Source organism: Manacus candei, unplaced genomic scaffold, assembly GCF_025592945.1.
Source record: "Manacus candei isolate 608988 ecotype Guabito, Panama unplaced genomic scaffold, ASM2559294v1 h1tg000027l, whole genome shotgun sequence".
NCBI classification, from domain to species: domain Eukaryota; kingdom Metazoa; phylum Chordata; class Aves; order Passeriformes; family Pipridae; genus Manacus; species Manacus candei.
The window spans coordinates 3,107,448-3,121,223 of NW_026138075.1; the positions used below are offsets into that span (position 1 = coordinate 3,107,448).

Consider the following 13,776-nt stretch of genomic DNA (forward strand, 5'->3'; position numbering starts at 1 on the left):
AGATACAATCTCTTAACATCTGAGGAGATTTGAAGGTCAATATGTAGGAAGAACATGTAACTGTGGAAAGATTAGGAGTTTGCAGAACTGTGAGTATTGGTTAATGCAGCTGATGCAGGTGACATAGAGTATCTTGAGTACAAGGGGGATTTTTTCCTTGTTCCATATACTAAAAATTTATTAGCAAGTAAGAGTTTTAAGTGGATATTTTTTTGCTTAATAACAAATGTTCAGAATATTGAAATCATTCTAGACATGATGATTTGCTGCTTTACTAGGAAAAATAGTGTCAGTTTCTGTTAGTGTGTCTTTTTGCTCTCTCCTACTACTCAGTTGATTGGAGAAGTTATTTTTAAGAGTAAAACATACTTGGAAGCTCCAGTTAGATGCTACTTGTGTCAATCAGTTCAACACAATTACACATTAGGTTTCTTGTCTATAATACGATATTTGTAAACCATAAGCTTTTATTATTATTATTATTGAACATATGTTTTTTAAGTCTGAAATTTGTATGCAATTTAGGCAGTGTAAATCTTCTTCATCTTTCTTTTGTATTTAAGCTCCTGTGATTCTCAATTAAGTTGACCAAAATAAATAACATTCTTAGTACTCTGACCTGCCTGTATTTTGAATGTAAGGTTTGTAATGGATATGTCTGCCCTATGACAGAAATTCTTTTCTGCATCTATGTGTTGTAGTATTTCTTTCTTATTTTCTATTCATGCCCTTCATGCCACTGACCTTTTTTTTCCCCAAAAAATTTGATGTAGAACATTTGAAGAAACAAAATATAATTTCTGTTAGGCATGGTGTCAAAATGCTTCTAAGATGGTGTCTAATGTGACTTTATATGTGAGAAATACTGAACTGAGATTAAATTGAGATAATTCAACTGAAATGGAGATTCTTCATAGGGTTAATTTGTGTTAAATGGTAAGAGTATGAAAGAATAGCATTGGTTTTTAGAGGTGTAAATTCTTTATGGGGCAAGATTTGTAACAAGAAGAGTTTTAAAGATCAATGAGATGTCTAGAAATGCAGACACACTGCTGAGCACACAGACATTTTTTCATGTCACATTCTCCCACATTTGTTTTCTCCTGAAGTAGTTTCATTGATTTCATTAGAATTACTTCTGATTTATGATGCTGTGCATGAGATTACAATGAGGTCTTCTGAGGTCACTGTTGCTTTAGAAAATTGAAGTAGAGGCAAGCATACCTTATGTAAAAACAAGCTAGTCTTCCTTTCACCTTAAAATCTAGAGAAAGCAATTTGTAGGAGATAAACCATACAGGGCTGAATTCCTTTATTTCCTGTTTTCTTTTTCAGACATAGTGATTCTTAGAAGTATTAATTATAATTCTAAAGAACTCGTCAATGTCATTTTCAAGGTTGGAAGTTTCTTACTCCTTTCATGCTTTATGTTGGTGTTTTTTTAAAGGAAGGATTTAGTTTTGCAAAGGGTCAGGCTTTGTTTTTTGGGTAGATCCTATAATAGGATTCTGATCTTCTTTTCACATCCTTTCTGCTAATGCAGATGTTCCCACTGAGAATGCTTACAGCAGATTTTTTTTCTCAATTTAAAAAGCAGTACTTTCTGGGAAGGGCTTATGCCTAGCCTTAAACCTGCTCCTCTGCCTTTCTCCAGGCTGTGTATTGCTAGATGGATTAAATGGTTGTTGGCGTGTGCAAAATCACCTGGTGGGTGACACTGCAGTAGTGTATGACCCCATTTGGTCTTAGATTGGTAGACTATGTCATGGTTGAGATGTATCTTCAAAGACATACCTTGATTAAATCAGGAAAGTGAATTTTGATAACCAGAAATTGATTCCAGCATGTAGAGTGCCTGAGCAGCTGAAGGAGAACCTTGTTTATTAGAAAGTCTTGCCTATTTTTAGTTAGAATGATATTTCCTTTCCCTTCCATGTGCTGTTCCTCATACTGACTAATGTTATGCATCCACCAATAGATTTTTCTTTTTTTTTTTTTTTTTTGTGAGTGTTCAGGTAAAGGAATGCTCCATGGAGCAGTGGCTACATTGCTTGGCACGCTGTCTTCATTTTCTGTGAGCTTTCTGCTACTAAGCATCATAGCTCTCTGATGCAGTTAAACACTTGGCAGCAGAAAACTGTCTTGAATAACACTGCGGCCTTGTAGCCTTTGTCAGCAGTCAGTTCTCAAAAGCTCTTGGAATTACGTGAAGTAAATATTACTTGAATATTTCTGTCTTTTTGTGCTCCTTTAATTGTGTATATAAGGAGAGCATCTGTGTAAATAACTTTCCTCAGATTCAGATTTTCAGTCTCATATTGGAATATCTTGTGTGATAAACAGCAAGGCTACTGCTCAATATGCACCAACACCTGGGAATAATAATGAAAAAATAACAGTGAGAAACTGCAGCACATCTGTTCTTGACATTAACTTTCCTCAGTTTAACAGACTGCCACCACCAGATGTTAGTCTTATGTGCCTTTTTTCCACTGGATGTTGGGGGCCTTCCTGCTTCTCTTTGTCTCTAATGGCTTACATCAGTGCCCTTTGGAGAATTCATGAAAACAACTGTGTCACCAGAATGATCGCTAGGAACCACCGCTTTGCTGTGCTGATGTTATGATTATCAAACAACATGGGATAACATTAAAACATGGTAAAAATTGGAGCAATATTTAAGTTTAGCATATTTTTTTTCTTGTGATTAAGGCCGTATTTGTGTAATGAACATGCACCTCGGGGACAGTAAACGTCCACTTAATTCTAGTGTTTTAATTCACAGAGAAACAGCCCCTTTTAGTTCAAGAGCCACTCTTCGACCTTGTCCTCAATGTTTCTAGTGGAAAATATGAACATTTATTAGTAGGTCTAAATAAACCAGAACTGAGCACAAATATTTGTAACAAAGAACTTAATAGGATACACTGTTAGATCCATGCTTTCTTTAGCTCCCTCTCACTGTTTATAATACTGAGAAAATGAAAAACACATCTGCCAATTTAGTCTACATCCGTTTAAAACATTGGCTAGTTTAGAATGACAATAGCAAACATTTTGGAGTTTTTTTCCCTCTGGCTTTGTGATGGAAGAATAATGTTGCATGTGTAGTAGGAGGTTTGCACAACTTAACAAAACTCCATGTAAACTATCAAACAGACCATTCATCAGCAGTTCTTGGGTTTATAAATGGATATGGCTTAGCTTTTCTCAAGTGCTAGGCTCCATTTACCTGCCAGTTACAGATCCAGATTCTCTTCTCATTTCAAGTAAGGTGTCTTAAGAACTCCTCTAAATTCTGCCTGGGGTACACGCTGACCCATTTCGTTGACATAGCATCATTACACAGTCAGTGCCAGGGAGCAGGGCTCTGTGCCATCCAACCATGTGCTTCCACTTGGCATCAGACAGCCAGAATCTGTGTAGCATAGAATCAGTGTCTCCCCATGCTAGGCATAAACAGTTATGGTTTTGTGTGATGCGCACCATTAGATATTGCAAGTAACAGCTGCTCCTGGGGGCCAGTTCATATTTGACTTGCTCGAGTGCGTTCAAGACTGCTCTGCAAAGCATTCTGCCTGTGCTTTAACTCTGCAACTCTGTTGGTATAAAGAGAAGAATAAAGACACCATTGCTTGACTGCAATGTTCTTATGCTGTAGGAACTCTGCTTTAATCAGTTTTGATGGTATGCTTTTAGTATTCATATTTTGTTTTGGTTTCAGTGTTGTCTTTTTTTTTTTTTTTAATTTTTCTTTTCTTTTTTTTATTTGTTTTACCTGAAGATTTAGTTCTCAATAAAAAGAAACCCCTCTAAATGAGGACTAGTTTGGACAAGATTGTGGTTGTAGGTCACTCCTCTCTCCTTCCTAGTTCTAGTGTAATTGAGATTGAAATCCAGGCTGGTCATACAAAGATCATACAAAACATTTTTGCTATGTTCTTGGTAAGTATTTAGCATGCTTAAGACTTGTGTGCACAATTAAAAGCCTTGGCTCTCAGTTCGTATGTATGAATAATGCTCAAAGCAAAGAATTGTCACAAAGGGCAATAGTAACAATTGTTACACTTTTAAAAAAGTTCTTCTAATTTGATTTCCATTTTATTTTCTCATTATGATGAAGTGAGCTGATCTGTGATATGAAAATTTTATAATACAAGGATGATACTCTTTAGTCTGTCCTTCTCTTTGTATCCCCATTTTGCTTTACAAGAAAGCAAAATCAACTTTCATCTACTTTAAGATACATTAGAGGGAAGCCTAGATGATGTACAGCGAGTCATTATGTCTTTTCTGTTGAGTCTACTTGTGACATCCAGTCTTAAAAACTGCAGACTTGAAGATGTGATCATCTATTTGAATGCAGCTAGAAAACAACCATTTAAAAAATCATTAGATTGAAGGGTGATTTCTTTGTGTGATGTCTGTGATCCAGTGGGCCAAATAAACATGAGTTTTAGGTGGTTTAGCTGTTTGAATGGGCACACTTATATCCTCATCTAGCTATCTTTTATGTGGCAAAGGACCTTATGCCATAGTAAAACACTGAAAACTCTTGGGCCAAATCTTTATGCAGAAAATCTGCTACTAAGTATACTGAAGTCATATGGGAAAGATAACTTCTTTAGTTCATATATAGATACTGTCTCTGTGCACTGTCTGTGTACAGACTGCTTGTCTGGCAAGTTGTATTTTTTTAAATACGCATTTTGGAAACTCTGAGAAATTAGATGATTTGGGTAGATTCTTATAAAAGTCCTCATCTGTTATTTCAAGGAGAAAGATGTAAACGTTGTGTGTAAGCTGTTAGGTGGGTGATCCTAATGTATTTTAAATGATTGGAAGACAAGAGATTATATTTGCTGCCATATGGATATTAGAACTGTTTCCACTGCTAATTTCCCTATGATGCACATGAAAGAATGGCATTTATGTCTTTGTACTGTCTTTATAAATGTTTTTTAAAATAGAAAATGAAGTTTCCAGTTGGCAAAATTAATTTCCATCCACAAATCAGTCTCTGTCAGCAACAAGAGAAAAGTGACCTTAATCTTTGTTTTAAAAATTTATTATTATTTTGTGCTAGCAGTCTATGACAACAGGGAATAGTCTAGTAGAAACTTAGCAAGTTGTCTTGTTAAGCATGATAGATATTTTTGTACTAAATTTTTCATGTGCAGCATTTGGTCTGATGTCAAAAAAATTGAACTCATAAGACTGAAATTACTTGTGATAGACCAAATCCCTGCATACAGAAATGTAGTCTCAGCAAACTAGGCTATTACTTTTTTTTTTTTTTTTTTAACTCTCACAGCACCATTATAGTAAGTTTGTCTGTTGTTTTCAGGTTGATCCCCTGTTTACAGTGCCTGCACCTCCACCTCCGATTTCCAGCAGTATCACACCTCAGATTCTGCCTTCCTACTTTTCCCCATCTTCATCCAATATTGCAGCACCAGTCGAGCAGCTTTTGGTACGGACTCGTTCAGTGGGTGTAAATACTTGCGAGGTTGGAGTAGTAACAGAACCTGAATGCCTTGGACCCTGTGAGCCTGGGACCAGCGTGAACTTGGAAGGAATTGTGTGGCATGAAACTGAAGAAGGTAAATTGTTTTTTCCACTAGGTTTGTCTGTGAGATATGTTAAGAAGGAGGAGACTCTGCTGTATGTGCCTTGGTGCTAACTAAAGGCTTACTAGTCTGTTGGGGTGCCATTGTGTACAATGGCAGTCACAGCTTTATTAAGGCTCACCTAGTGAGTTTTTTTTTTAAAAACAAATGGCAGGTTTTTTATTATTTAAAGCAACTGTGTTTTCCAAATGACCTACCATGTAACCCAAGCTAACAATAGAATTGTTTCCTCTTGCTGTATTAAGAAAAGCATATGAAGAAATTGCTAGTAAAATAGCATAAATGTGCTATTTAAATATACATCATGAGGGTGTGTATATGTGATGGGAGTGGATATATGAATATGTTAGATGAAAACTTAGAAAGTTGAATATTTTGGAATTCAGACACTATGATAGGAAATGCCACCATTACATAAAAATAGAAGCCCCAGAGACCCCATGGAAATTTAAGTTGATGTGGTTATTGTTTGCATTTTGGTTATTTGAAATATAACAATTTAAGATGAAAGCATTCTTGCTTGAAGAAAAGTGTTCCATCTGGTGAAGAAGTGCTATTTAAACCAGAGTGATTTCTTTAATATCCTTTGAAGGCATTTGTCCAAGTAGGAGTGCTGGAGAGCTTTGGTTAACACTAAGCATTGATTTGCTATGAATTAGAACAAAGTAGGAAGAGGATTATGCTCTGATATGCAGATTTTTCCATTTTGGTTTTCAAAAGCTCATTATTAAAATACCAACTTTCTCCTGCTAAAAATACTGCATGTGTACACTAAATTTCTGCAATTATTAGTTTAGTAATAGCATATGTCTCCATTTATACCTGTCTGAAAGTCTTCCTGTGATTTTTCTTATGTTGCTTTTGAGGGTTATTTAATTTTTAGTGATCTACCTTCCTCAACAGTGAAAACAAGATTATTTACAAAATCATATAATGACAGAATACAGCACTGTAATGCTTCATGATAAATCCTGACATGCTTCACACCATATGCAAAATGGTATTTGGTCCTTTGCAGTGATATATAAGACCTCACCAAAGTGCTCTGCACTGTCCTTTCAAAAATCAATAGAGTCAGATTTACTTGCTTTTATATGCTTTCATCCATCCATCTTTCTCTCTGTGTATGTCTACAGCAGATTCATAAGGCAGATTGATCCTTTTAGATTGTTTTTAAAGCACAGTATAAATTCTGTTTTAAAATATCCCTGCAGAGATGACTGCCCTTAGCAACTGCAATCTTCCTTGACTGGCCTGCATTAACCAGAGTTGGAATGTGTGGGCGTTAACTATGTTGACATGAAAGAGCAGTAGCTGTTAATAGTGTTATTCTTGCTGAATAAACTAAACTTCTGACCCCCACTGAATTTAAGAAGCCTTCCTTGCGAGTGGTTTGGCACCAGAAATGAAGTATTAAAAAAGAGTTGCATTCTGGTCAGGATAACATTCCATTTAGCAGTATCTCATCACTCTACTGGTTTAAAAACTCTTGTTAGTTAATGGGAATTAACTACCTCAGCTTTTTCCTAGTTTGTCTAAAAAAATTTTCTGAAACAACTCAGTTCAATGATGGCATGCTTGAGCGAAACAGTTTTGAATGTGCCTGTTTTCACAGCTTTACAAATACTGTTTGGCAACACTGCAGCTATGAGTGACTACAAATACAGATAAAAAGGGATTCTAAAATACTCTAGAAATATAGCTAGAATGTAGTTTAAGAGACTGAAGATAATTGATATGATTTCATATTGTGTGGTTGGTACTGTGCTCTTTGTGTTTGACTGTTTCAGACCCTGCTGACTGAAGAAAATAACATAAATTTGACTGTTTATTCCCAATGTTCACAATCAACACTGCATTATGAAAAATGAATTCCTAATGATCATTTTTGCATTTTAATTAGGTTTTGATGTTTAGGGCACACATATATGTATATATTTAGCTGAATTCAAATTTTCTGACATGTTCGTGAAAGCACTAATAGCAACTTGCATGAAGCCATTTCTGCCAAATTCTAGGAAACAGGGTGCAGATGGGTCTTCTATTCATCTTTAAGAGAAAAAAGATTATCAGATATTCATTTACTCTAGTTATGATATTGATTTTAGGGCAGAACATGACCTTTCCTAAACTGGTGTAAATTCAGATTACTCTAACTAAAATCTTTGTAATTAGGCACATCTAAAACCATCTTGATGTTCATAATGACCAACTAACATACAAATTTCTTCTATGATGTTAATATGTTTCTATGGTGTTCACTCCCTTTACTGCTTTTGAAAACTTAATAAAAACATGTATAATCTGACGTTTCTCTAGCTGGCTATATATCTGATAGCTTTTTAACATAAAACAATTCTAGAAAGCTAAGGTATGAAAATTCCTAATCTTGGCTTGTGTTTTGAGATATTGGAATTGTTCTTTCTCTGGTTTAGCTACTCTGTGTAAAATGAGTTGTGAGGTGGTAGGAATAGGCTTGTAGGATGTCTGCATCTGTGGCATATAAGAACTGTGAACCTAATGTGCTGCTGAGCAGCCTTCATGTGCTGCAGCAACTAGGTGTGGGAATGCAAATACAGACAGGATGTGGTGAATCACAGCTTTTACAAAAAGAATAATAGAGTGAATGTAGAAAGATCATAGAATCGACCGGATTGGAAAAGACCTCCAATATCATCAAGTCCAACCCTTGATCCAACACCACTGTGGTTACTAGACCATGGCACTAAGTGCCACATCCAGTCTCATCTTAAAAACCTCCAGGGATGGTGAATCCAGCACCTCCCTGGGCAGCCCATTCCAATGTCTTGATTACTCTCTCTGTAAAAAATTTTTTCCTAATATTCAACCTAAACCTCCCTTGACACAGCTTAAGACCATGCTCTCTTGTCCTAAAATCAAATAGTTTATGTAGAACTCATTATTAGCATAGATGTAATATATACTTCATAGAAGAGAAGGCATATACTGAGAATTTATGTTATGAAGGTATGTGAAATAATGACTTTTCTTTTAGGTGTGTTAAACAAGTAGTCATATTCTGTTGCATTTGTTCTTTGAGGTCAGAAAAAGGAGTATATTTGGATGTACTAGTCATATTTTTAAGATAATCACTCCAAGGGAGGGGTAGGGGAAGAAAATAATTTTGGATTTCAGACGAAACTGTGGAAGATTAAAAAGAGCATTGTTACTACAACTCTTTACATTTATTGCACACCCATCTATTCAGTTAACTTGATTTAATAAATCAGACCTTTTTTTCCAGGGTGTTTTAATCCTAAAATGCTTAGAGGAAAGCTGGCATCTGAAGTCTGTGACATTTAATTACAAAGGTTGGTAACCATAGCTGGTTACTCATATAATTGACTGAGACTGCTGGTTATCATGTGGGTATTTCTCAGTTGCTCTACTAATTTCTACATGTGTATACTGTAGGCATTGTCGTCTGCATAACAATCTTGTTTGGATATAACTTGATAATGTTTCCAAAGTGAAGTTAATGGCGTTAAAAAAGAGCATTGAAGGAACTAGCTGAGGTTTCTCTATAGCAGAGGAATAAAAAATTGTTATAGGCAAGTCAACTTGAAACTGGCAGGTGATGCGGATATTTGACACCAGAAACCATGGTGCTGTAAAAGTCCTTCACAATAAGCAGCTTGGTAGTGTTAATTGGAGTGTGTATTTTGGTTTGTTTGGTTATGTTGATTCTCTGGGAAACAGCTGCTAAAAGTCTGTATTGTTATAATGAGAAAAAAGGTTTATCTAGGATCGGGTACTTACTAAATCATGTAATTACCTTCTGGGAAAACAGATTGAAGAGAACATTAATTGTTTCTTACTGCCTGGAGGAAAAAAAAATGACCCAGAAAAAAAGGGAAACTGCCAACAAACTTTCTGAATTGCTTAGAGCTCACTTTTTGGCTTAGCTTGCCCTAGGTCATGTCCTGTTTTTGGTTCTACATCAAGTAGTAAAGTCTACCTTTAGAAGTGAGAAGCGCTAGTTCTGATGATGTCTTGTTTTCTTGAAATCTGTGTAGGAGACAGCCATCCGTCACCTTGCTGCCTTTGGGTGCAGAACAAGCTGCCTACGTGCGGCATCGGAGTTCTCTCGTTGCTGCACTGACATTCTTCCTCTTTTTGCAGTTTCGGGTACAACCTGCTTTTGTTCAGTAATAAATAATGGGGAAATTAGTTGTATATTTTAAAGGGTCATCTTATTGGGGTTAGCTTGTTGACAAATACAGGAAACAGGAATCTTCTGGATCTCAGAAATCTCAGATGGGTTCATCTCCAGGGTATTCCAAATTTATCATAGCCTCAGTTCTGACACTATTTTGCAGAAATTTTCAGTAGAAAGGAGAAGGCTTTGATGACAAAGAGGCATGCTGATACTTGTGTGTATGGCTTCCCAGCCTGCCACTTTTGCAACTAATATGCATAGATGTTTTGAAAACATATCTATTGCACAGAGCTGATGTGGATTCCTTCCTGCCTTACTATGTGGCCTTAGTTTTGCAAAAACTGCTTTAAAAGAATGGTCTGTTTTGAATGTCTTTGGTTAGATATGCATTTGTACATGTGTATATGAGTAAGGGTGTGTATATGTCAATAGAGACAGAATTAGAAGAATGAGAGGTAGTCTGACAGCCTTTTATTCCTGTTAGCCATTTTTGTGGTTTAACAACCACATTTTCTTCCTTTCATAAATACAAAGGCATGATGAAACAATGAAACTTGTAATATTGAAAGCCATGTCAAATATGTAAGGAAACAAATGTAGATATTAAAAAGTTTTAAAAAATCTGTTTTATCAAAGAACATTACAACAATTCATAGAAATTCAGAGAAACATGATTAAATCACAACTGTTGTCTTGAGCTCAATCAAGGTTTATTGAGAGAGGCAATATCCTTTATTAAACCAAGTGATACAGTTGTAAAAAACAGATACTCCTTTAGACAGGGTGCATTTATATTCTCTCCTTTCTGTGTGATCTAGACCATTGCTTGCTGTGTACAATGAGTGGAAGTTTGGTCTTATTAACCACCATATTTAGTTCAGAATTGAAAGACAGTGGGTATATGTATATGACAGAAGCATAAAGTTAGACATTGTTCAAAAATGAGGCTTTGTTATGTCCATGTTGCAGAGAAGTGGTCTGTGGAGAAAGTAGTGGTTTTTGGCTAGCTACATTAACAGAACACTTAAAACACAGCTATTTTCTAGTGTCGTATGAGTCATCTGCTGACCCAGTATCAACGTCGACCAGTATCAAAATGTCATCTATTCAGAAAAAGCCTTTACATGTATTTATATTTTGAGATGTTTTGTTTAATTTTTCCTCTTTCTACTGTTTGTGATACCAGACCCAGTAAATCAATGGATTTAAGGAGACTGAGATACAAGATTCTTTATAGACTTAAAGGCACTTGGAGTCTGACACCTAGTACGCGTTACACAGAAACTAGTAACAGAAGAGAAATGGGCTGAATCTCACAATGGGAAGCCACACTCTGGCATAAAAAGGTTTGTGGTTTATGGAGGCTCTATGTGCCTTACAAAAGGAGTCTGGAGATTGCACTTTAGTACACAGACTATCTGAGAAAAGTTTCAAGAGTTTAATGTTACAGGATTCAGACTGCAAGACGGATTTAGCTGTAGTTAAAAATCTCAACAGCATGCCCGACCTTATCAGAGTATTTAGGGACATGTTTAAGGACATAAATTCTGACATTGTCCTGTAACTAGCTTCTGCACCGTTTCTCATGAACTTCTTTGAAGTATACAGTGCTGGCTGGTGTTTGAGGTAAGGAGTGCAAAAATAGACTACAAGTCTGTTTCTATCTAAAGTAAATGAAGCAAATGGTAATTTTAGAGTATCCACAGAAGCCCCTCAAATGGTTTTAAGCCACTGGGACTAACTATGAACCAGGTGCACATGGTTGTGATGTGACTCTAATGAGTTGCCATGAATCAGCTGGGCTGTGGTAACCAAACCTTTGCAGGCTCTTTGTTCATAGCAAACAGTAGATAAATCATGTCAGCGTAAACCCTCTCAGTGAAGAAGAAATGTAGAACAGGTTATGGATGGTCTCTGCTGGTAGAGGAAGGGAGATATGTGTCTGATAGGAAATATTTTTACTTCCTTGAGTTTAATTTTGATTCTTTTGCAAAACACTTCTTTTTCCAAAAATGTTCAATTAGTCATTCATTTAAACATAAATTTAAGTTTAAAGCTGTTTGTCTAGGTAATGGAAAGCATCACAGATTAGTGAAGATCTGTAAAAGAAAAAGAAAATAAAAGAAAAAAAAAAGAGTTGAAAGCAGAACCACTGCTATTTCTTAGTCCGGCAGAGAGATTATGCTAGCTCATCACTTCTTCCATTCCTTCCTAACACCATTGATTCAGCTTTCTGAAGACTGCAGACCAACCCTGGAAGAAAATCACTTAGGAAATTTGTGCTGTTAAATGTTAAATTTGGTATTTAAATGTCAGTGTTCCTTCTTGAACATAAATGCACCACAGGGTCTAACTAGTGCTAGTCCTTCAGCTTTGTTTAGAGAGGCTGCATGTCTCTATTACATGGAAGGATGTGAAATTTGTTTACTCCCTAGTGCTTCTCTTGTTGCTTCACTCTTAGGAGTACTGATTTAATGCTAAGCAGAGCATAGCCAGAGTACAGTCATGATAACTGACCAAAAATATCAGAAGTGTCGTATTTACCCTGGGTAGTAATGGCCAGCTTATCTAAAAGGACCTTGCAAATGCCATATTTTACAAACTCAGTGAGAAACTGGGTGCAATTCTCTTGGTATAACCCAAAGCAGAGAATGAAAAAACTTAACAAATTCCAGACAGCGCTTACATAAAACTGTGGATATTACCAGACTGCTACAGAGGAAGACTCCCCGTGCTGCTTGTACATACATAGAAAATTTTTCCTTTTACAAACAAGCATATGGGAGCAGGGAGGGTGCCTAGAAAAACGAAGGAGGATAATTGAGATTGGAAACATTTGCTTGGGGCTATTTGAATGTGAAACTGAGCCTGCTGGAGCAGTGAGGTTATGAACACTGAAGGAGTTGCTTTAAGAAAAGCAACAGTTTTGAGCATTTACTGCTCAAAAGTGAAATCTCAACAGCAGTAGATTGCTTCGAAGTGAGACTGTTCCAGTACATACTTGGAACATGTTTGGATTTGTAGATAGCAGGGGGAGAGATGACTGCTAATGAAGTGTGTATGTGTGCAAGTGTTTTCTTACTAAATAAATACCACTAGAGTAAGGGGTGAAGCACAACTGAAATGGCATATTTAGTTGGTGTGGTTCAGGGATTGAAACACTTATTTAAAATTGTTCTCACAGTCACTCTTAATTTTGTGCATACTTTTAGTTAGGACAAGCTGTTATGTGCCAGTTTTGTTATGTTCCAAACCAGTGCCAGTCTTGTGCAGTGGTAAATGAGAGGTTCTCTCAGTTGCTGGACTACATGTTTTTACTAATACAGACTAATATAAAATTGCAAAATAATCCTTTTTTTCCTCTGTTTCAGGCTACGTAGTGAAAAGTTGCCTTTAGCATCGTGACTAGCTTTCCTGTGTAAGATCAGTGTCTGATCTAACATGCAGCTCTTCATTTTTTACAAAGAGTGGAAACTTATATTTTGTCATCCTGAGGGATATTCATAATTCTTTCCAGTTATTACTGATGTACTACTAACTTTTGGTAATTTTTGGTAGCAAGTGGCAATCCCAAAAGCGGAAGGAAAAACTCAATTTAAAATTTTTGAACAGTGAAGAGCTTTTTGACCTTTAGAGTTAATAAAAAATTACGTCTTATGTTTTTATTCTAAAGGAAGGAGACAGGAAACGTAAAGGTTGAAAATGTAGAGGTTGAGGGTGAAGAAAAAGAATACATATATATAAAAAAAGAAAAGCTCAAGGCAAATACTTTCTTGATTTAGTCCAGATCTAGACTAAATCTAGATCTAGATTTACTAAAGCTAGTGTTGCAATGGAAAATACAATTGAAGTTCATTGATCTTAAATCCCCAAGGGCCATGAAATTTAGTGTTAAAAGAACCGCAGAAGTATCTGGGATAGAAAACAAAAGACCAGTATTAGAGCACTTTGCTTTAATTTGGGTTT

The 13,776-nt window shown here is 36.1% G+C and overlaps 1 protein-coding gene across 4 annotated transcripts in view; it reads left to right on the plus strand.

Moving 5' to 3' along the window:
- ZNF608 (zinc finger protein 608) overlaps positions 1–13,776 on the plus strand; it is an 86,787-nt gene that overhangs the window by 33,546 nt on the left and 39,465 nt on the right. For all 4 annotated transcript variants that reach the window (XM_051789318.1, XM_051789319.1, XM_051789320.1 and 1 more), the window contains exon 3: positions 5,348–5,603. In XM_051789318.1, coding sequence (XP_051645278.1) covers positions 5,348–5,603 — 256 coding nt within the window. The remainder of the gene's footprint in view (positions 1–5,347; positions 5,604–13,776) is intronic.